General features: G+C 41.8%; 1 protein-coding gene across 6 annotated transcripts in view; it reads right to left on the bottom strand.

The window, feature by feature from the left end:
- slc36a4 (solute carrier family 36 member 4) overlaps positions 1-25,747 on the bottom strand; it is a 224,474-nt gene that overhangs the window by 125,261 nt on the left and 73,466 nt on the right. The window contains exon 12 of one of the 6 annotated variants that reach the window (XM_071357909.1): positions 7,953-8,627. The exons of the other annotated variants lie outside the window; for them this stretch is intronic. Within the exon in view, the coding sequence (XP_071214010.1) occupies positions 8,626-8,627 (2 nt within the window). The 3' untranslated portion in view covers positions 7,953-8,625. Of the gene's footprint in view, positions 1-7,952; positions 8,628-25,747 lie in introns of those variants that run through there. 6 annotated transcript variants of the gene reach the window in all.

Genomic DNA, 25,747 nt, shown 5'->3' with positions numbered 1-25,747 from the left:
ACCTTCAACGACAAACATCAGTTGGAATAGAACCCTCAACCACAGAGGATATCCATCAGGACTATTGGACTGAACTCAACCTCTCTACTTGTTTGAAACAGATTGAAAGACATTTGAAACAAGCTATAATGATGGCCTATGAATCAGCATGTCTCTAAGGGTTCAGGCTGAGGTCAACCACACACAGCCTAGAGAAGCCAGACACAGGTACGTGTCATACTCTATGTACCCTTTCTCACTGGGAGGGCACTATATTAGCTTTCAACCGCAAACTGTTAATTTTGTGTGTGTGTGTGTGTGTGTGTGTGTGTCTCTCCACAAGGTTAGCTGTACAAGACTGTGTGTGTTTGCGCGCGAGTAAGGAGTGGAGGGTGATAGCCTCATGAAAGTCTAGCTTTGAGGCCGATCCCCACAGGCGTGATGAATTTAGTACACTTTGAATAGACCTCAACTTAGGGCAGACTTGTCAAAGGCCTTGATCCTAGTCCTCCATATTGATTTATCAAGCTAAATTACACAGGACATACGGTGCCTTCGGAAAGTATTCAGACCCCTTGACTTTTTCCAGATTTTGTTATGTTACAGCCTTATTCTAAAACTGAATAAATCGTTATTTCCCCTCTCATCAATCTACACACAATACCCCAAAATGACAAAGCATAAACAGGTTTAGACATTTTTGCAAATTTATTACAAATAAAAAAACTGAAATATCACATATACAGTGGGGAGAACAAGTATTTGATACACTGCCGATTTTGCAGGTTTTCCTACTTACAAAGCATGTAGAGGTCTGTAATTTTTATCATAGGTACACTTCAACTGTGAGAGACGGAATCTAAAACAAAAATCCAGAAAATCACATTGTATGATTTTTAAGTAATTAATTAGCATTTTATTGCATGACATAAGTATTTGATACATCAGAAACGCAGAACTTAATATTTGGTACAGAAACCTTTGTTTGCAATTACAGAGATCATACGTTTCCTGTAGTTCTTGACCAGGTTTGCACACACTGCAGCAGGGATTTTGGCCCACTCCTCCTCCATACAGACCTTCTCCAGATCCTTCAGGTTTCGGGGCTGTCGCTGGGCAATACGGACTTTCAGCTCCCTCCAAAGATTTTCTATTGGGTTCAGGTCTGGAGACTGGCTAGGCCACTCCGGGACCTTGAGATGCTTCTTACGGAGCCACTCCTTAGTTGCCCTGGCTGTGTGTTTCGGGTCGTTGTCATGCTGGAAGACCCAGCCATGACCCATCTTCAATGCTCTTACTTAGGGAAGGAGGTTGTTGGCCAAGATCTCGCGATACATGGCCCCATCCATCCTCCCCTCAATACGGTGCAGTCGTCCTGTCCCCTTTGCAGAAAAGCATCCCCAAAGAATGATGTTTCCACCTCCATGCTTCACGGTTGGGATGGTGTTCTTGGGGTTGTACTCATCCTTCTTCTTCCTCCAAACACGGCGAGTGGAGTTTAGACCAAAAAACTAAATTTTTGTCTCATCAGACCACATGACCTTCTCCCATTCCTCCTCTGGATAATCCAGATGGTCATTGGCAAACTTCAGACGGTCCTGGACATGCGCTGGCTTGAGCAGAGGGACCTTGCGTGCACTGCAGGATTTTAATCCATGACGGCGTAGTGTGTTACTATTGGTTTTCTTTGAGACTGTGGTCCCAGCTCTCTTCAGGTCATTGACCAGGTCCTGCCGTGTAGTTCTGGGCTGATCCCTCACCTTCCTCATGATCATTGATGCCCCACGAGGTGAGATCTTGCATGGAGCCCCAGACCGAGGGTGATTGACCGTCATCTTGAACTTCTTCCATTTTCTAATAATTGCGCCAACAGTTGTTGCCTTCTCACCAAGCTGCTTGCCTATTGTCCTGTAGCCCATCCCAGCCTTGTGCAGGTCTACAATTTGATCCCTGATGTCCTTACACAGCTCTCTGGTCTTGGCCATTGTGGAGAGGTTGGAGTCTGTTTGATTGAGTGTGTGGACAGGTGTCTTTTATACAGGTAACGAGTTCAAACAGGTGCAGTTAATACAGGTAATGAGTGGAGAACAGGAGGGCTTCTTAAAGAAAAACGAACAGGTCTGTGAGAGCCGGAATTCTTACTGGTTGGTAGGTGATCAAATACTTATGTCATGCAATAAAATGCAAATTAATTACTTAAAAATCATACAATGTGATTTTCTGGATTTTTGTTTTAGATTCCGTCTCTCACAGTTGAAGTGTACCTATGATAAAAATTACAGACCTCTACATGCTTTGTAAGTAGGAAAACCTGCAAAATCGGCACTGTATCAAATACTTGTTCTCCCCACTGTACATAAGTATTCAAACCCTTTACTACGTACTTTGTTGAAGCACCTTGGGCAGCGATTACAGCATTGAGTCTTCTTGGGTATGACACCACAAGCTTGGCACACCTATATTTGGGGAGTTTCTCCCAATCTTCTCTGTAGATCCTCTCAAGCTCTGTAAGGTTGGATGGGGAGAGTCGCTGCACAGCTATTTTCGGGTCTTTCCAGAGATGTTCGATCGGGTTCAAGTCCAGGCTCTGGTTGGGCCACTCAAGGACATTGAGACTTGTCCCGAAGCCACTCCTGTGTTGTCTTGGCTGTGTGCTTTGGGTCGTTGTCCTGTTGGAAGGTGAACCTTTGCCCCAGTCTGAGGTCCTGAGAGCTCTGGATCAAGGATCTCTCTGTACTTGTGCTCCATTCATCTTTGACTCGATCCTTACTAGTCTCCCAGTCCCTGCCGCTGAAAATCATCCCGATGGTGCCAGGTTTCCTCCAGATGTGACGCTTGGCATTCAGGCCAGAGTTCAATCTTGGTTTCATTAGACCAGAGAATCTTGTTTCTCATGGTCAGAGCCTTTTGGCAAACTCCAAGTGGGCGGTCATGTGCCTTTTACTGAGGAGTGGCTTCCGTCTGGCCACTCTGCCATAAAGTCCTGATTGGTGGAGTGCTGCAAAGATGGTTGTCCTTCTGGAAGGTTCTCCCATCTCCACAGAGGAGCTCTGTCAGAGTGACCATCAGGTTCTTGGTCACCTTCCTGACCAAGGCCCTTCTTCCCGATTTCTCAGGTTGGCCGTGCGGGCAGTTTTAGGAAGAATCTTGGTGGTTCTAAACTTCTTCCATTTAATAATGATGGAAGCCACTGTGTTCTTGGGGACCTTCAATGCTGCATAATGTTTTGGTACCCTTCCCAAGATCTGTGCCTCGACAGAATCCTTCCTGTCTCTGAGCTCTACGGACAATTCCTTCGACCTCAAGGCTTGGTTTTTTCTCTGACATGCAACGTCAACTGTGGGACCTTATATGACAAGTGTGTGGCTTTCCAAATCATGTCCAATCAATTGAATTTACCACAGGTGGACTCCAATCAAGTTGTAGAAACAGCTCAAGGATGATCAATGGAAACAGGATGCACCTAAGTTCAATTTCAAGTCTCATAGCAAAGAGTCTGAATACTTATGTAAATAAGGTATTTCTGTTTATTAATTTTAATAGATTTGCTAAAAAAAAAAAAAAAACATGCTTTCACTGTCATTATGAGGTATTGTGTGTAGATTGATGAGGAACATATTTTTATTCAATCCATTTCAGAATAAGGCTGTACGCATCAAAATGTGGGTCTGAATACTTTCCTAATGCACTGTATAGAGGAGAAGTGGTGAGTTTGGGGTGCCAGAGTGGGCCTGTCTAACACAGCTGACTGGACCATACACCCTGGAGGGCATACTAATGAATGAATGCGCATGTGCTTGAGCGTGTTAGATGAAGGGAAGGCCTCAGGCTCCTGAGGAGAAAGTGTGTGCGTGCGTGTGTCCGTCCGTCCATCTCCTATTCTTCCAACACCCTCCAGATTCGAAAACTCAACAGTCCACTAGCAGGTTAGGCTTAACGCAACAGTCTAATAGTAAGCTAGAAGGCTCCTCCAGTCATACAGGTGGTACGTTGTTTATCAGTCTCTTTCATCAGTATCTATTAAGACCCCAGAAGCACTGAATTACACAGACTTACACTGATATATACACACACATTCATTTTGACTTCGATACCGATACCAGGTTTAGTATCACGACACACGACAGTGAAGTTCTATCAATACATTATACCGGGGGAAAAACATACTGACACTAAAATCCCCAGTTATGTTTTCGCTGACCTCCTACAGAGACTAAAGCTTGGAGTGTGAGAGCAGAACTCTTCTTCCTGGCGTGACTACCAACACAACAAAGCCTTTTATTTGACCGTTTTATAGCACAATTATACTGAGCATGCTATGCTTGTTATGATCCAGGCACCGTCATCACTTTTTAATTAACAACAACAAAAACAAACTATGGAGGTCCAGCAATCAACATACTGGCCTGCTTCTCTTCTTTGGCAGTTCTTAAAAATGGACTGCTCAAACAAACACTTCTAACCCCCTCTACTGTGTGAGCATATACCAAGTACAAGTCCATCTTTCTAAAACCTCCTGTAGGCCATTCACTATTTACCCAGCCAGTTCAGCACCGAGGACCAGGTTCTCACTAATCAGCCAGGCAGTTCAGCACCATAGAGAGGGTTCTGACCAATCACCAAGACAGTTCAGCACCGTGGACAAGGCTCTAACTATTCACCCACCCAGTTCAGCACCATAGAGAGGGTTCTGACCAATCACCAAGACAGTTCAGCACCGAGGACAAGGCTCTAACTATTCACCCACCCAGTTCAGCACCATAGAGAGGGTTCTGACCAATCACCAAGGCAGTTCAGCACCGTGGACAGGGATCCTGGTAACTACAAGGCAGAGTGTGGAGTTGGTGTTCCTCCCTCCCTCTCTCCACATTCAGCCCTTGAGATCAGATGCCGGCCTTTGACAGAGAAGAGAAAAAGACAGAACACTATAGAAGAACAGTTACCTAGGAAACAGCTTTGAAGCTGTACCAACGTGGAGAGCTGCAATTTTCAAACGGTAATGACTGATCAATAAGAAGATTATTTTGGGATGTTCTGTCTGGCTGTTGGAGTGAAGGTAAAGTTCAATCCCTGAAGAACTTCAACACATCTCGTCTTTGTGTGTTTATACATACTGTATGTCTGAACTGCCTGATAGTCTCTCACTCTCTGTGTGAAGGCCGATACAGCATATTAGACTTGTCACCATACCAGAATGTTGACACCGATACCAGGTTAAGTATCACGATACTAGATATGAAAACGATACCACAACAAAACAAGGCGTCCCAGCCAAAGTCACATAATGGCACTTGATCTAGACAGACACACTCAGCTACGACTCTGTTAAATCGTTGGGAATCTTTTGAGTTCAATATCATTACATGTGAAAACGTTTATGTATATTTTTTTTAGAGACAGAAACTGGGTAAATCAAGATGCAGCCTAGGTCTATTCACAATACAGGTGATGCATATTATTCAATAGGAATGTGTGCATTGAGTTTTTAAACTTGTATTAGCTGATTTCATGGGGCTACAGATGACAAAACAGTCCCTTACATTTAGGACTTACTGTATTGGAAACTGCTAGGAGAACATATTTTATTGTACTGATCAACAACATTTGCATGGAAGAAGCAATCCCCTCTATTGTCAAATTGTATGCTGTCTGTTTAAGAAAGTAATGAGAGCATTCACAAGGCAGAATGTGGCCGTGGAATTTGACTTTGTGGCTATTTAATATAGTATAAACCAGATGGGAGGGGTGGGAGACGAAGAGGTTAATTAGTTTTCTGTGGCAAAGGGAGAAAATGTGAAGTTTATGGTGACAATCTGCTTTGAAATCAGGATATTTTGCATTATGGTTTGCATTTTATCACAAACAAAGCACTAGGGTAGGGAACTGAAAGCTACCGGTATCATCTTGCATTGTGAAAGCGTTCTAGCATGTATGGACATTGTTTTGCGAACAGTTTCAACATATCGTGTAGCATTATTCAAGCGTTTTAACTTCTGTGCATCATGAGTACGGAGCTAATGGGGCTCTAGCAATGAATTCCTAAGTGGAGCAGCCACTTTACTCTCCACACTATAAAAGGGGCTGTGCTGATAAAGACTTGATCCTCTCAATCATGTGAAAGACACATTTGACAGAAATACCGAACATAACAAAAATTCTAGTACCGAACCGGGGGTTTTTTGTATCGAAAAAGTACCCCCGGTTCGGAATACCTTGCAACACTACAGTATATAATAATATACTGTACACTACAGTATATAATAATATACTGTAGCGGGATAATAATATTGATGTTTGTTGCTTTTCTCCTAGAGTAGGGTGGTGGAGCTCATTACATATTGAAATGTTTCCTCATCCCCCACACACCTGCTCTGCCCATCTGGTACAGGCTGCCACCTGCCCCGGGGAGGAGAGGAGGAAAGATGAGACAGGCAGGGAGCCCCTGAACCCATCTCTTTTCTGCAGCGCAAAACAACGGTACAAAGAAAGTCCCTAGATATCACCTCAGTCTAGATATGCCCCTCTGATGCTCGCTCTTGGTGTGTTTGTCAGTGTGTCTGTCAATGAGGTGTGTGTGTGTTTGTTAAAAGCATGCAAAGCCTTTTACTTCCCTTCTTAGCTAACAAACAAGTTGAGACAAAGGTCACTTTAGTACAAATATCTGCCAGTTGGCCTGTTGACCGGTGTTTAATGTCTCGTAAAGGCAAAATTTCTGCTCTGGTGATTACAAAGAGAACATTATTACACGCGTCATAACAAAGCTGAACCAATGAAGCACAGTGACTCTTAGCCTATTGCAGTAAACAAAAAAGTTTAAAGGTAAGTAACTGAGGAAAGTCACAAAGTAAATATGACATCACCCCAACATTAACACCCACATCCACAAATGTTCCACAACAGACACAATATCAAACTACACAAAGAGAATTCCAGGCCCAGTTCACAACTCCACTGAAACCACAACCCTCACTGTACTCTCACAGTAGAGTACTGGGTCAGACAGACAGTCCTTCACAGCGGGGGTGAACTTAACACTCCCCCCCATTCGCTTTGCTCTGCTGTTCATTCACAGAGTAGATAAACTCTCTCTTTCATATGCTCTTTTCATGCCAGCAACTCACTGCATCTCACCACTGAGTTGGCTTCTGGAAATGGGAGTGTGAATGCATGCATTAGTGCATGTGAGTCGACATCTGTGTGTGCATAAGTACGTGTGTGTGTGCATAAGTACATGTGTGTGTGCATAAGTACGTGTGTGTAGGGGGAGATAGTGACATCCAGAGCATGCGTTAGCAGGGAAGCCTGCGTCGTGTTGGAACCGGAGGCAGATGTAGAGAAGCAGCAAAATTAGCTGCAGAGCGGAGGTGGGTGTTTTCCATAAAGATTAGACGTGGCCGGATTAGTAATGTCTGTTTTCTATCAATTATGTTTGTTGCCGGGCACATTAATAAGAGCGAGGCCCAGACTTTGTGCTCTTCCATCGAGATGCCCACTTTTTGTGTGTGTGTGTGTGTGTGTGTGTGTGTGTGCGTACACTGGAGTCAGAATGTCCAACTCGCCTCTATGTTCAGACTCTGTTCAGGCAGACAGAAAAATCAACTGAAAAACACACTCAAAGACAGCCAAAGCTAGCGATAGACTGAAAGAGAGACTGAGACACCCAAAGATAGAGCGAAAGAGACACTCACGTACACAAAGACAGAGAACTTAGACAAGGATAGAGTGATAAAAATACACACACAACTCATACCAAAGTACAGATACACACGCACATGAAACCACACGAGTACACACACAAGGTGAGCGCTACACACTGCCAACAGAATCTGGAGTGTTGGTCCAAGCGAACTTCATCATCCCGAGAAGGGGAGGGGGCAAGAGAGAGAGAGACCTCACATCTTATCCCGGCCCATTATCAGCATCTTCCCAGCAGACAAAAACGTACAGGCAGTCAGTTCATCAGAGACCTTAACTACTCATTACCCTCTTTTAATTAAAACAACACATATTGTTAGCCCATACATCTGAGAGCTGCCAAGGTACATGTAGGGAAATCTAATTCCAGTATCGGAGGTTTGCAGGAGCAGTGAGATATCCCTTCTTCTAAGTTTCATTCTGGGGAAACTTATTAGAAACGGCACGCATCTGTCATTTCTCGGAATCCTGATTTCATTAGAGTGGCATTAAGTACCAGTCAATTATGTGGATACACCTACTCATTCAAGGTTTTAATGTACTTTTTCTATTTTCTACATTGTAGAAGAATAGTGAAGACATCAAACCTATTAAATAACACATATGAAATCATCTAGTAACCAAAAAAGTGTTAAACAAACCAAAATATATTTTATATTTGAGATTCTTCAAAGTAGCCACCCGTTGCCGTGATGACAGCTTTGCACATTCTTAGCATTCTCTCAACCAGCTTCATGAGGAATGCTTTTCCAACAGTCTTGAAGGAGTTCCCACATATGTTGAGCAGTTGTTGGCTGCTTTTCCTTCACTCTGCGGTGCAACTCTTCCCAAACCATCTTAATTGTGTTGAGGTCGGTGATTGTGGAGGCCAGGTCATCTGATGCAGCACTCCATCGCTCTCCTTCTTGATCAAATAGCCCTTACACAGCCTGGCGGTGTGTTGGGTCATTGTCCTGTTGAAAAACAAATGATAGTCCCACTAAGAGTAAACCAGATGGGATGGCATATCACTGCAGAATGTTAATGTAGCCATGCTGGTTAAGTGTGTCTTGAATTCTAAATCAATCACTGACAGTGTCACCAGCAAAGCACCCCCACACCATCACACATCCTCCTCCATGCTTCACGGGGGAAACTACACATGCGGAGATCATCCGTTCACCTACTCTGCATCTCACAAAGACAAGGCGGTTGGAACCAAAAATCTCAAATTTGGATTCATCAGACCAAAGGACAGATTTCCAATGGTCTAATATCCATTGCTCGTTTTTCTTGGACCAAGCAAGTCATCTTATTATTGCTGTCCTTTAGTAGTGGTTTCTTTGCAGCAATTCGACCATGAAGGCCTGATTCACGTAGTCTCCTCTGAACAGTTGATGTTGAGATGTGTCTGTTACTTGAACTCTGTGAAGCATTTATTTGGGCTGAAATTTCTGAGGCTGGTAACACTAATGAACTTATCCTCTGCAGCAGAGGTAAGTAACTCTGGGTCTTCCTTTCCTGTGGCGGTCAACATGAGAGCCAGTTTCATCATAGAGCTTGATGGTTTTAGTGACTGCACTTGAAACTTCAAAGTTCTTGAAATGTTCCGTATTGACTGACCTTCATATCGTAAAGTAATTATGGACTGTCGTTTCTCTTTGCTTGTCGAGCTGTTCTTGCCATAATATGGACTTGGTCTTTTACCAAATAGGGCTATCTTCTGCATACCACACCTACCTAGTCACAACACAACTGATTGGCTCAAATGCATTAAGAAGGATAGAAATTCCACAAATTAACTTTTTACAAGCCACACCTGTTAATTGAAACCATTCCAGGTGACTACCGATTGAAGCTGGTTCAGAGAATGCCAAGAGTGTGCAAAGCTGTCATGGCAAAGGGTGGCTACTTTGAAGAATCTCAAATATAAAATATATTTGGATTTGTTTAACACTTTGTTGGTTACTACATGATTCCATATGTGTTATTTCATGGTGTTGATGTCTTCACTATTCTTCTACAATGTAGAAAATACAGAAAAACCCTTGAATGAGTAGGTGTGTCCAAACTTGACTGGTACTGTATATATATCCCTGTTCGCTGGCGTTTAATAAGAGTTAAAATAATATTGCTGTTTATGAAGGGGTGAAAGAGCACACACAGAGAGACGTGTCCCTCGTGTCCCCATATTTCATACCTATCTCTCACTGCCACACCCACACTTTTTACATTTTAGTCATTTAGCAGATGCTCTTATCCAAAGCGACTTACAGTAGTGAGAGCATACGTTTTCATACTGGTCCCCTGTGGGAATTGAACCCACAACCGTGGCATTGCAAGCGCCTTACTCTACCAACTGAGCCACACACACACACAAAACACACACACAAAACACAAACACACGCGTGGTGATGAGAGAGAAACCTTGCTGTAACACCCTGTTCCATGGTATGTTTTATGTGTCTTAGGTTTGACCAACAGCAGGGTGACAAGGCAAATAAAACACTGGGTCTCACTGGGGCCATAAACCATGAAAAAACAGCAAGGTCCCCACAACTCCACACCACCAAGAGGAAAACATCACAGTATATACACTACTCTAACACCACCAAGAGGAGAACATCACTGTATTTACACTACTCTAACACCACCAAGAGGAGAACATCACTGTATTTACACTACTCTAACACCACCAAGAGGAGAACATCACTGTATATACCTGTCATGACGTTGGCCTGGGGGTAGGTTTATGACAGTCATAAATACCTCTTTCCCCCTTTTTCTCTCTCCCTACTATAACTGATGTGACATAAGAAAACCCATTGGTTAACAGAGATTCTGAGAACATCAGAAGTTGGGGGGGAAATGAACTATATTCTGGTAATCCGACCAACTGAACATATGCGGTGGTACTTAAGGTATATTATGTCAGTTCGGTTGCCCTCTGACACATTCTAATTAATGATAGAATGACAAACTCTACTGTGGAAAGTCTAAACGTCAGAGGTATCAGATTCACATGGAATTGTTGTTTAATTCAAATGTTTGAATATGAAATTATTTGTGAAGAGATTAAATGTCATTTTAGCTTCCAAATGAGAGATTTGGGTTTTCATAAGCTTGGCTTCTGCTCAACCAGGGGCCCGCCCCTGTGAAGAGACATGGGTTATAAACTTTTCAGACACACCCCTCTCCCTCCACTATAAAAGCCATTGACAGAAATATAACTTCCTGTTCCGGGTACATTTAGGATGACGATCCGATGTCAGAATGGTTCAGATAATAACTACAGAACTAAGCCAACATCAGCATGGACTTTGGTTGTAAATGGTATGAACTTTGAACTCGTATTCACTACAGAAGTGATACCTCCTAGCCGTTGAGTTAGCAACAGCTGCTACAAACGTAGGTTAGGAAGGACAGTCAGAGTATCCCGTCTACTACACACGACGTTACTCCAACGTATCCAGTGACCACCAGAGACATTCTTCAAAGGACAGAGGACTCGGGTTGGCGATACGGTCTTCCATCTATCACCAACCTACTGAAGCGAAGCTCAGAGAAAATATTTATTGCATTTTCCTTTTCTAAATGGGCGGTAATTTAGAATGCATAAGATACTGTATTTACGATAGCACAGCTTCGGCCCTGTCCCAGTCTCCCGCCCTTTCACTAAAACTCAGCCCCTTTTCTTTGTGTAACAAGCTGTCATATCTATTCCGCCCGCTAGGGACGTTTTTCTTTATGACGGCAATTTGTGATCAAGTTATGATTTAATTGTGTATGTGTGATTCTGTGTAATTAGTTAGGTATTTAGTAAATAAATAATTAAACCCAATTTTGTATTGCTGATTCAACTTGTTAGCCAGGATTCTTGCAGATAACCAAGGATTTACCACTTTCAGATGAGACTGAATAAAATGACGATTAATGTGACTGCTATGGATGTAAAATATTACTAAATCTTTAAGAGTTTATTCGGAAGATAACAGCTCTATAAATATTATTTCGTGGTGTCCCTCTCTAGTTAATTATATTTACATGATTAGTTCAATCAGGTAATATTAATTACGGAGAAATTATTTTATAGAATAGCATGTCATAGCAATTAATCTGGCATAGCCAAAGACACGACATACCCTACACATTTAAAATACATGCAGACACCTTGATGTTCACTTTCGGCTTAATTCTATCTACCGAGAACTGAACAACTAGCGAAGGTGGTATCTGAACATATTTCTACCCAGTAGAGGCCGCTAAGCATATCTGGGCCCCAACCAGTTAGACCAGCATCATCAAATAGCAAAGATATGTTTTTTTTCAACTAAAACCATGAGAGTAAAGTCATATTTAATTTGTAACCAATTAGGACGCAAACACAAAGACAGACAGTAATACAGGTCAATGTAAGGGTTTTCTACAACAGTAATCCAGGTCAATGTAAGGGTTTTCTACAACAGTAATCCAGGTCAATGTAAGGGTTTTCTACAACAGTAATACAGGTCAATGTAAGGGTTTTCTACAACAGTAATACAGGTCAATGTAAGGGTTTTCTACAAAAGTAATCCAGGTCAATCAATGTAAGGGTTTTCTACAACAGTAATACAGGTCAATGTAAGGGTTTTCTACAACAGTAATACAGGTCAATGTAAGGGTTTTCTACAACAGTAATCCAGGTCAATGTAAGGGTTTTTTACAACAGTAATCCAGGTCAATGTAAGGGTTTTCTACAACAGTAATCCAGGTCAATGTAAGGGTTTTTTACAACAGTAATCCTGGTCAATGTAAGGGTTTTCTACAACTGTAATCCAGGTCAATGTAAGGGTTTTTTACAACAGTAATCCAGGTCAATGTAAGGGTTTTCTACAACAGTAATACAGGTCAATGTAAGGGTTTTCTACAACAGTAATCCAGGTCAATGTAAGGGTTTTCTACAACAGTAATCCAGGTCAATGTAAGGGTTTTTTACAACAGTAATCCAGGTCAATGTAAGGGTTTTCTACAACAGTAATCCAGGTCAATGTAAGGGTTTTCTACAACAGTAATCCAGGTCAATGTAAGGGTTTTCTACAACAGTAATCCAGGTCAATGTAAGGGTTTTCTACAACAGTAATCCAGGTCAATGTAAGGGTTTTCTACAACAGTAATCCAGGTCAATGTAAGGGTTTTCTACAACAGCAATCCAGGTAAATGTAAGGGTTTTCTACAACAGTAATCCAGGTCAATGTAAGGGTTTTCTACAACAGTAATAAAGTAGAATACCTGAAGCTGCACCTGGATATATGGTCCTACAGAGACAAACTGAGAGAAGTCTGTAGCTATCTGTGAAATGCATTAATCAGCAAACTACCTTAATAGTTAATTCAGGAAGGAAAGAAAACACTTCCCGTCCTTAAAACTTAATGTCATTTTCAGATGCTGTTTTAGTCTTAAAGAGATGAATTCAGTATTCTGTCAAAGATGTATTGCTAACTGAGAATTGGATAGGTGAAAGGACAGAACAGAGGGAAAGATGCATACATGAAGGAATAGATGGATTGGGGGATGAACAGATGAAGGAATAGATGGATTGGGGGATGAACAGATGAAGGAATAGATGGATTGGGGGATGAACAGATGAAGGAATAGATGGATTGGGGGATGAACAGATGAATGAATAGATGGATTGGGGGATAAACAGATGAATGTTATTTTTTTAATTTTTTTAAATGCCTTCCTCACCATCTTAAATAAGCATGCCCCATTCAAGAAATGTAGAACCAGGAACAGATATAGCCCTTGGTTCTATCCAGACCTGACTGCCCTTAACCAACACAAAAACATCCTATGGCGTTCTGCATTAGCATCGAACAGCCCCCGCGATATGCACATTTTCAGGGAAGCTAGAAACCAATATACACAGGCAGTTAGAAAAGGCAAGGCTAGCTTTTTCAAGCAGAAATTTGCTTCCTGCAACACAAACTCAAAAAAGTTCTGGGACACTGTAAAGTCCATGGAGAATAAGAACATCTCCTCCCAGCTGCCCACTGTACTGAAGATAGGAAACACTGTCACCACCGACAAATCCACTATAATTGAGAATTTCAATAACCATTTTTCTACGGCTGGCCATGCATTCCACCTGGCTACCCCTACCCCGGTCAACAGCACTGCACGCCCCACAGCTACTCGCCCAAACCTTCCCCATTTCTCCTTCTCCCAAATCCAGTCAGCTGATGTTCTGAAAGAGCTGCAAAATCTGGACCCCTACAAATCAGCCGGGCTAAATAATCTAGACCCTTTCTTTCTAAAATGATCTGCTGAAATTGTTGCCACCCCTATTACTAGCCTGTTCAACCTCTCTTTCGTGTCGTCTGAGATTCCCAAAGATTGGAAAGCAGCTGCGGTCATCCCCCTCTTCAAAGGGGGGGACACTCTTGACCCAAACTGCTACAGACCTATATCTATCCTACCCTGCCTTTCTAAGGTCTTCGAAAGCCAAGTCAACAAACAGATTACCGACCATTTCGAATCCCACCATACCTTCTCCGCTATGCAATCTGGTTTCAGAGCTGGTCATGGGTGCACCTCAGCCACGCTCAAGGTCCTAAACGATATCTTAACCGCCATCGATAAGAAACAATACTGTGCAGCCGTATTCATTGACCTGACCAAGGCTTTCGACTCTGTCAATCACCACATCCTCATCGGCAGACTCGACAGCCTTGGTTTCTCAAATGATTGCCTCGCCTGGTTCACCAACTACTTCTCTGATAGAGTTTAGTGTGTCAAATCGGAGGGCCTGTTGTCCGGGCCTCTGGCAGTCTCTATGGGGGTGCCACAGGGTTCAATTCTTGGACCGACTCTCTTCTCTGTATACATCAATGATGTCACTCTTGCTGCTGTTGAGTCTCTGATCCACCTCTACGCAGACGACACCATTCTGTATACTTCTGGCCCTTCCTTGGACACTGTGTTAACTACCCTCCAGGCGAGCTTCAATGCCATACAACTCTCCGTCCGTGGCCTCAAATTGCTCTTAAATACAAGTAAAACTAAATGCATGCTCTTCAACCGATCGCTGCCTGCACCTGCCCGCCTGTCCAACATCACTACTCTGGACGGCTCTGAATTAGAATATGTGGACAACTAAAAATATCTAGGTGTCTGGTTAGACTGTAAACTCTTCTTCCAGACTCACATCAAACATCTCCAATCCAAAGTTAAATCTGGAATTGGCTTCCTATTACGCAACAAAGCATTCTTCACTCATGCTGCCAAACATACCCTTGTAAAACTGACCATCCTACCAATCCTCGACTTCGGTGATGTCATTTACAAAATAGCCTCCAATACCCTACTCAATAAATTGGATGCAGTCTATCACAGTGCCATCCGTTTTGTCACGAAAGCCCCATATACTACCCACCACTGCGACCTGTACACTCTCGTTGGCTGGCCCTCGCTTCATACTCGTCGCCAAACCCACTGGCTCCAGGTCATTTACAAGACCCTGCTAGGTAAAGTCCCCCCTTATCTCAGCTCGCTGGTCACCATAGCAGCACCCACCTGTAGCACGCGCTCCAGCAGGTATATCTCTCTGGTCACCCCAAAACCAACTCTTCCTTTGGCCACCTCTCCTTCCAGTTCTCCGCTGCCAATGACTGGAACGAACTACAAAAATCTCTGAAACTGGAAACACATCTCCCCCACTAGCTTTAAGCACCAGCTGTCAGAGCAGCTCATAGATTTCTGCACCTATACATATCCCATCTATAATTTAGCCCAAACAACTACCTCTTTCACAACTGTATTTATTTATTCATTTATTTTGCTCCTTTGCACCCCATTATTTCTATCTCTACTTTGCACATTCTTCCACTGCAAATCAACCATTCCAGTGTTTTACTTGCTATATTGTATTTACTTCGCCACCATGGCCTTTTTTTTGCCTACCTGGTTAAATAAAGGTGAAATAAAATAAATTTAAAAAATGAATAGATGGATTGGGGGATGAACAGATGAAGGAATAGATGGATTGGGGGATGAACAGATGAAGGAATAGATGATTGGGGGATGAACAGACGTTCTGTCATCATGCCAAACTTCATGAATATCATAAATAAGGGTAGGCACGAGCGACGGAGGTAAACTGATATATATATGTATTTATTATATAGATATAGATATAGTTATGTATTTATTAAATAGATAGATATAGATAGATAGATATATGTATTTATTATATAGATATAGATAGATATATATATATATATGTATTTATTATATAGATAGATATATATGTATTTATTATATAGATAGTGTCACGATCGTCTTCTGGTGAATGAGTGGACCAAGGCACAGCGTGATATAAATACATCCTCTTTTTATTTACGAAGAAGATGAACACGAAACGAAACACTTTACAAACTAACAAAACAACAAACGACCGTGAAGCTACAAAACGAAAGTGCACACACAAGCTACTAACGTTTAGACATAGACAATTACCCACGAAATACCCAATGAATATGGCTGCCTAAATATAGCTCTCAATCAGAGACAAATGAACAACAGCTGCCTCTAATTGAGAACCAATCTAGGCAGCCATAGACCTACAAACACCTATACACGACACTGCCCCATTAAACATACAAACCCCAAGACAATACAAAAACACATACATTCCCCATGTCACACCCTGACCTAACTAAAATAATACAGAAAACAAAGATAACTAAGGCCAGGGCGTGACAGATAGATATAGATAGTTATGTATTTATTAAATATATAGATAGATATACATGTATATATAGATAGATAGATATATATATATATGTATGTATTTATTTATTATATAGATATACAGTATATCACAAAAGTGAGTACACCACTCACATTTTTGTAAATATTTGAGTATATCTTTTCATGTGACAACACTGAAGAAATGACACTTTGCTACAATGTAAAGTAGTGAGTGTACAGCTTGTATAACAGTGTAAATTTGCTTACCCCTCAAAATAACTCAACACACAGCCATTCATGTCTAAACCGCTGGCAACAAAAGTGAGTACACCCCTAAGTGAAAATGTCCCATATTAGGTTTGCCAAACATTTGTGACCAAGCGTTAACTTCCTGACTTATGTCTTGAGATGTTGCTTCAATATATCCACATAATTGTCCTTCCTCATGAAGCCATCTATTTCTTAAGGGCACCAGTCCCTCCTGCAGCAAAGCACCCCCACAACATGATGCTGCCACCCCTGTGTTTCACGTTTGGGATGGTGTTCTTCGGCTTGCAAGCATCCCCCTTTTCCTCCAAACATAACGATGGTCATTATGGCCAAACAGTTCTATTTTTGTTTCATCAGACCAGAGCACATTTCTCCAAAAAGTACGATCTTTGTCCCCATGTGCAGTTGCAAACCGTAGTCTGGCTTTTTTATGGCGGTTTTGGAGCAGTGGCATCTTCCATGCTGAGAGGCCTTTCAGGTTATGTCGATATAGGACTCGTTTTACTGTGGATATAGATAGTTTTGTACATGTTTCCTCCAGCATCTTCACAAGGTCCTTTGCTGTTGTTCTGGGATTGATTTGCACTTTTCGTACCAAAGTATGTTCATCTCTAGGAGACAGAACGTGTTTCCTTCCTGAGCGTTGGCCCCTGGTCCCATGGTGCTTATACTTGCGTACTATTGTTTGTACAGATGAACGTGGTACCTTCAAGCGTTTGGAAATTGCTCCCAAGGATGAACCAGACTTGTGGAGGTAAACAATTTTTTCTGTGGTCTTGGCTGATTTCTTTTGATTTTCCCATGATGTCAAGCAAAAACGCACTGGGGTTGAAGGTAGGCCTTGAAATAAATCGACAGGTACACCTCCAATTGACTCAAATTATGTCACTTAGCCTATCAGAAGCTTCTAAAGGCATGACATAATTTTCTGGAATTTTCCAAGCTGTTTAAAGGCACAGTCAACTTAGTGTATGTAAACTTCTGACCCACTGGAATTGTGATACAGTGAATTATAAGTGAAATAATCTGTCTGTAAACAATTGTTGGAAAAATGACTTGTGTCATGCACAAAGTAGATGTCCTAACCGACTTGCCAAAAGTATAGTTTGTGTATGTAAACTTCCGACTTCAACTGTATATATCACTTCTGGGTGGCTCCACGGTTCAGCGGCTGATTCAATTTATCCAAAGATGGGTATTAAGACAAAACAATAGAGATACTATATGACCTCAATTTCCCCTCCGTCAACATAAATTCATCAATTACTTTTTTAGGATATATTTATAAACTCGACACCTTCAACACAAGCTAATACATGTTAAGCTTCAAAGCTGATGCTTGTGTTCATTGCATTAAGTTGTCACTAAATTTCACTTCCAACCACCCTCTGGTCAAGGTTATGGTAGGTCTACCATGGGCAGCATCGTCTGTTCAGCCAGGCCTAGTTACCCAGCCAGTTCAGCACCATGGACAGGGTTATAGCTCGCCACCTAGCCATTTCAGCACCATGGACAGGACTCTAACTATTCACCCAGCCAAAGCAGGACCATGGACAGGGCTCAAACTATTCACCCAGCCAGTTCAGCACCATGGACAGGGCTCAAACTATTTGCCCAGCCAGTTCAGCACCATGGACAGGGCTCTTGGTGACTACAAGGCAGAGTATGGAGTCTGTTAAAATAGAACTGGGCAAACAGGCCTCCCCACATTGACAGTGTAGTATCCTATCCTAGCAGGCGCAAGCCCAACTGGCCACATTAGTTGGTATGTAGTGTCTGTTGACAGACAGACAGACATATCCTGAGGATCTGTTTCCAATGCTCTCCTCCTCATCCTCCACCTCTTCCTCAGCAGTTTCCTATTTTATGCAGTCATGCTATTCATTATTCTTCCATCCGTTAGCCAGCTTTTAACTTAACTTCTTCCAATTAATCATTTCAGACAAACGAGGAAGAAGCAAACTAACGGCATCAAAGTTAACTTTGAGATGAAGAGGAGGAAACTACCGGCATCAGTGTTTACTTTAAGATGAAGAGGAGGAAAACTAACGTCATCAGTGTTTACTTTAAGATGAAGAGGAGGAGGGAAACTAACGTCATCAGTGTTTACTTTAAGATAAAGAGGAGGAGGGAAACTAACGGCATCAGTGTTTACTTTAAGATAAAGAGGAGGAGGGAAACTAACGACATCAGTGTTTACTTTAAGATAAAGAGGAGGAGGGAAACTAACGGCATCAGTGTTTACTTTAAGATAAAGAGGGAAACTAACGGCATCAGTGTTTACTTTGAGATGAAGAGGAGGGAAACTAACGGCATCAGTGTTTACTTTGAGATGAAGAGGAGGGAAACTAACGGCATCAGTGTTTACTTTAAGATAAAGAGGAGGAGGGAAACTAACGACATCAGTGTTTACTTTAAGATAAAGAGGAGGGAAACTAACGGCATCAGTGTTTACTTTAAGATAAAGAGGAGGAGGGAAACTAACGACATCAGTGTTTACTTTAAGATGAAGAGGAGGGAAACTAACGGCATCAGTGTTTACTTTGAGATGAAGAGGAGGGAAACTAACGGCATCAGTGTTTACTTTAAGATAAAGAGGAGGAGGGAAACTAACGACATCAGTGTTTACTTTGAGATGAAGAGGAGAGGAGGGAAACTACCGACATCAGTGTTTACTTTAAGATAAGGGAAACTAACGTCATCAGTGTTTAGAGATGAGGGAAACTAACGACATCAGTGTTTACTTTAAGATAAAGAGGAGGAGGGAAACTAACGACATCAGTGTTTACTTTAAGATAAAGAGGAGGAGGGAAACTAACGACATCAGTGTTTACTTTGAGATGAAGAGGAGGGAAACTAACGGCATCAGTGTTTACTTTGAGATGAAGAGGGAAACTAACGGCATCAGTGTTTACTTTAAGATAAAGAGGAGGAGATAAAAGTTTACTTTAAGATAAAGAGGATGAGGGAAACTAACGACATCAGTGTTTACTTTGAGATAAAGAGGAGGAGGGAAACTAACGACATCAGTGTTTACTTTGAGATGAAGAGGATGAGGGAAACTAACGACATCAGTGTTTACTTTAAGATAAAGAGGATGAGGGAAACTAACGGCATCAGTGTTTACTTTAAGATAAAGAGGATGAGGGAAACTAACGACATCAGTGTTTACTTTAAGATAAAGAGGAGGGAAACTAACGGCATTAGTGTTTACTTTGAGATAAAGAGGAGGGAAACTAACGGCATTAGTGTTTACTTTAAGATAAAGAGGAGGAGGGAAACTAACGACATCAGTGTTTACTTTGAGATGAAGAGGATGAGGGAAACTAACGACATCAGTGTTTACTTTAAGATAAAGAGGAGGGAAACTAACGTCATCAGTGTTTACTTTAAGATAAAGAGGAGGAGGGGAAACTAACGACATCAGTGTTTACTTTAAGATAAAGAGGAGGGAAACTAACGGCATTAGTGTTTACTTTGAGATAAAGAGGAAAACTAACGGCATTAGTGTTTACTTTGAGATAAAGAGGAGGAGGGAAACTAATGGCATCAGTGTTTACTTTAAGATAAAGAGGAGGAGGGAAACTAATGGCATCAGTGTTTACTTTAAGATAAAGAGGAGGGAAACTAACGTCATCAGTGTTTACTTTAAGATAAAGAGGAGGAGGGAAACTAACGACATCAGTGTTTACTTTAAGATAAAGAGGAGGGAAACTAACGGCATTAGTGTTTACTTTGAGATAAAGAGGAAAACTAACGGCATCAGTGTTTACTTTGAGATAAAGAGGAAAACTAACGGCATCAGTGTTTACTTTGAGATAAAGAGGGAAACTAACGGCATCAGTGTTTACTTTAAGATAAAGAGGAGGAGGGAAACTAACGGCATCAGTGTTTACTTTGAGATAAAGAGGGAAACTAATGGCATCAGTGTTTACTTTAAGATAAAGAGGAGGAGGGAAACTAATGGCATCAGTGTTTACTTTAAGATAAAGAGGAGGTGGGAAACTAATGGCATCAGTGTTTACTTTAAGATAAAGAGGAGGGAAACTAACGGCATTAGTGTTTACTTTGAGATAAAGAGGAAAACTAACGGCATCAGTGTTTACTTTGAGATAAAGAGGGAAACTAATGGCATCAGTGTTTACTTTAAGATAAAGAGGAGGAGGGAAACTAATGGCATCAGTGTTTACTTTAAGATAAAGAGGAGGAGGGAAACTAATGGCATCAGTGTTTACTTTAAGATAAAGAGGAGGAGGGAAACTAACGGCATCAGTGTTTACTTTAAGATAAAGAGGAGGAGGGAAACTAATGGCATCAGTGTTTACTTTGAGATGAAGAGGGGAAGAGCTACATCTGTACCTCCCTGGGTTGGGTTCTCCCTGGGGTATCCCACTAGAACACCCCGTACGTACAGACACACACACACACCATAAAAGTCTTTGAAGAGTGCAACTCAGACACAGTGAGATAATTGAAAGCACCATGACAACCAGCCATTTCGCAGTCAATCTTCTGCTTGTTCATTCATTCAACATCTGGGGGCTGCCTGTCTGCCTGCCTGCATAGGGAAAAATATGTAAAAAGTCTTTCATGATTCTCAGCCAAAGAGATTAATTCCAGGTCCGATCAAATGAGACCACTCTCACATTGTAAATCAGACAGAGGACACAGACAAGATTCTCAGATGTTTCTCACAGCCCAGTTACATGGATACACAAGCAGTTGTGCTACCCACAAACCCTAGAGAAATAATCTCCTTTGACATAGTTTGTAGCAAATGTAAAAAAGTCTAGGATCATCCCACTCACTCACAGCTGTTATACACCATCAGTACACAGTAGATACAATGTAAGTACTCACAGGTCAGATAAACAAGCAGTCAGTCATTCAGTTCACCATATACACACACACACACACACACACATATATATATACACAGTTGAAGTCGGAAGTTTACATACACCTTAGCCAAATACATTTAACCTCTCTTGGGTAGGGGGCAGTATTTTCACGTCCGGGTGAAAAGCGTGCCCAAAGTAAACTGCCTGTTATTCAGGCCCAGAAGCTAGGATATGCATATAGTTGGTAGATTTTGATAGAAAGCTCTCTAAAGTTTCTAAAACTGTTAAAATAATGTCTGTGAGTATAACAGGACTGATATGGCAGGCGAAACCCCGAGGACAAACCATCCCCCCCAAAAAAAATATCGGCCTACCATTGTTTTCAATGGCTGTCACTTTTATTATAAGGCGACATTCTCCCAGATTGCAGTTCCTAGGGCTTCCACTAGATCTCAACATTCTTTAGAAAGAGTTGTAGGCTGGTTTTGGGAAAAAATTAGCCAGAAATTGTAGTTTTCTAGGTGGCTCCCATTTTGGCTGTAGTGTTTCTTTGGTATTTTTCTCCGGTAAAGACAATAACGATTCTCCGTCTTAAATTTTATTGTTTATTTACTTATTAGGGTACCTAAGGTTTGATTATAAACATTGTTTGACTTGTTTGGAAAAGTTTATTAGTAACATATGGGATTCCTTTTGTATGCATTTTGATGGAGGGAAACGGGGTGTATTATTGACTGAAGCGCGCCAGCTATACTGACTTTTTTTGGATATAAAAGGACTTTATCGAACAAAAGGACCATTTGTGATGTATCTGGGACCTTTTGGAGTGCCAACAGAAGAATATCATCAAAGGTAAGGCATTTATTATATCGCTATTTCTGACTTTCGTGGCGCACCTGCCTGGTTGAAACAGGTTTTTCATGCTTTTGTTAGCGGGGCGCTGTCCTCAGATAATCGCATGGTGTACTATCGCCGTAAAGCCTTTTTGAAATCTGACACAGCAGCTAGATTAACAAGAAGTCAAGCTTTATTTTGATGTATTACACTTGTGATTCTATGAAAATTACGAAAGAAAAATATTTATAATTCTGTAGTTTCAATTTCGCGCTCTGCAATTTCACCGGATATTGGCTAGGTGGGATGCTACCGTCCCACCTGCCCATAAGAAGTTAAAGTTTGTTTTTCACAATTCCTGACATTTAATAAAAATTCCCTGTCTTAGGTCAGTTAGGATCACCACTTTATTTTAAGAATGTGAAATTTCAGAATAATAGTAGAGAGAATGATTTATTTCATCTTTGTTTCTTTCATCACATCATAGCGTTGCCTTTAAATTGTTTAACTTGGGTCAAACGTCTCGGGTAGCCTTCCACAAGCTTCCCACAATAAGTTGGGTGAACTTTGGCCCATTTCTCCTGACAGAGCTGGTGTAACTGAGTCAGGTTTGTAGGCCTCTTTGCTCGCACACGCTTTTTCAGTTGTGCTGACAAATATTCTAAAGGATTGAGGTCAGGGCTTTGTGATGGCCACTCCATTACCTTGACTTTGTTGTCCTTAAGCCATTTTGCTTAATAAGGACTTTTGAAGTATTCTTGGGATCACTGTCCATATAGAAGACCCATTTGCGACCAAGCTTTAACTTTCTGACTGATGTCTTGAGATGTTGCTTCAATATATCCACATAATTTTCCCGCCTCATGATGCTATCTATTTTGTGAAGTGCACCATTCCCTCCTGCAGCAAAGCACCCCCACAACATGATGCTGCCACCCTGTGCTTCACGGTTGAGATGGTGTTCTTTGGCTTGCAACCCTCCCCCTTTTCCTCCAAACATAACGATGGTCATTATGGCCAAACAGTTCTATTTTTGTTTCATCAGACCAGAGCACATTTGAAAAGTACGATCTTTGTCCCCATGTGCAGTTGCAAACCGTAGTATGGCTTTTTTATGGCGGTTTTGGAGAAGTGGCTTCTTCCTTGCTGAGCGGCCTTTCAGGTTATGTCGATATAGAACTTGTTTTACAGTGGATATAGATACTGCTGTACATGTTTCCTCCAGCATCTTCACAAGGTCCTTTGCTGTTGTTCTAGGATTGATTTGCACTTTTCGCACCAAAGTACGTTCATTTCTAGGAGACAGAACATGTATGACGGCTGCGTGGTCCCATGGTGTTTATACTTGCGTACTATTGTTTGTAGAGATGAATGTGGTACCTTCACGCGTTTGGAAATTGCTCCCAAGAATGAAGCAGACTTGTGGAGGTCTACAATTTTTTTCTGAGGTCTTGGCTGATTTCTTTTGATTTTCCCATGATGTCAAGCAAAGAGGCACTGAGTTTGAAGGTAGGCCTTGAAACACATCCACAGGTACACCTCCAATAAACTCAAATTATGTCACTTAGCCTATCAGAAGCTTCTAAAGCCATGACATCATTTTCTAAGCTGTTTAAAGGCACAGTCAACTTAGTGTATGTACACTTCTGACCCACTGGAATTGTGATACAGTGAATTATAAGTGAAATAATCTGTCTGTAAACAATTGTTGGAAAAATTACTTGTGTCATGCACAAAGTACATGTCCTAACCGACTAGCCAAAACTATAGTTTGTTAAAAAGTAATTTGTGGAGTGGTTGAAAAGCGAGTTTTAATGACTCCAACCTAAGTGTATGTAAACTTCCGACTTCAACTGTGTGTATACAGTGGGGAGAACAAGTATTTGATACACTGCCGATTTTGCAGGTTTTCCTACTTACAAAGCATGTAGAGGTCTGTCATTTTTATCATAGGTACACTTCAACTGTGAGAGACGGAATCTAAAACAAAAATCCAGAAAATCACATTGTATGATTTTTAAGTAATTAATTTGCATTTTATTGCATGACATAAGTATTTGATCACCTACCAACCAGTAAGAATTCCGGCTCTCACAGACCTGTTCGTTTTTCTTTAAGAAGCCCTCCTGTTCTCCACTCATTACCTGTATTAACTGCACCTGTTTGAACTCGTTACCTGTATAAAAGACACCTGTCCACACACTCAATCAAACAGACTCCAACCTCTCCACAATGGCCAAGACCAGAGAGCTGTGTAAGGACATCAGGGATAAATTGTAGACCTGTACAAGGCTGGGATGGGCTACAGGACAATAGGCAAGCAGCTTGGTGAGAAGGCAACAACTGTTGGCACAATTATTAGAAAATGGAAGAAGTTCAAGATGACGGTCAATCACCCTCGGTCTGGGGCTTCATGCAAGATCTCACCTCGTGGGGCATCAATGATCATGAGGAATGTGAGGGATCAGCCCAGAACTACACGGCAGGACCTGGTCAATGACCTGAAGAGAGCTGGGACCACAGTCTCAAAGAAAACCATTAGTAACACACTACGCCGTCATGGATTAAAATCCTGCAGCGCACGCAAGGTCCCCCTGCTCAAGCCAGCGCATGTCCAGGCCCGTCTGAAGTTTGCCAATGACCATCTGGATGATCCAGAGGAGGAATGGGAGAAGGTCATGTGGTCTGATGAGACAAAAATAGAGCTTTTTGGTCTAAACTCCACTCGCCGTGTTTGGAGGAAGAAGAAGGATGAGTACAACCCCATGAACACCATCCCAACCGTGAAGCATGGAGGTGGAAACATCATTCTTTGGGGATGCTTTTCTGCAAAGGGGACAGGACGACTGCACCGTATTGAGGGGAGGATGGATGGGGCCATGTATCGCGAGATCTTGACCAACAACCTCCTTCCCTCAGTAAGAGCATTGAAGATGGGTCGTGGCTGGGTCTTCCAGCATGACAACGACCCGAAACACACAGCCAGGGCAACTAAGGAGTGGCTCCGTAAGAAGCATCTCAAGGTCCTGGAGTGGCCTTGCCAGTCTCCAGACCTGAACCCAATAGAAAATCTTTGGAGGGAGCCGAAAGTCCGTATTGCCCAGCGACAGCCCCAAAACCTGAAGGATCTGGAGAAGGTCTGTATGGAGGAGTGGGCCAAAATCCCTGCTGCAGTGTGTGCAAACCTGGTCAAGAACTACAGGAAACGTATGATCTCTGTAATTGCAAACTAAGGTTTCTGTACCAAATATTAAGTTCTGCTTTTCTGATGTATCAAATACTTATGTCATGCAATAAAATGCAAATTAATTACTTAAAAATCATACAATGTGATTTTCTGGATTTTTGTTTTAGATTCCTTCTCTCACAGTTGAAGTGTACCTATGATAAAAATTACAGACCTTTACATGCTTTGTAAG

This window comes from Salvelinus alpinus, chromosome 21 (genome assembly GCF_045679555.1).
Source record: "Salvelinus alpinus chromosome 21, SLU_Salpinus.1, whole genome shotgun sequence".
In the NCBI taxonomy this organism is placed as follows: domain Eukaryota; kingdom Metazoa; phylum Chordata; class Actinopteri; order Salmoniformes; family Salmonidae; genus Salvelinus; species Salvelinus alpinus.
Note: the sequence above shows the minus strand (reverse complement) of the source record. Positions and strands in the feature narration are given on the sequence as shown.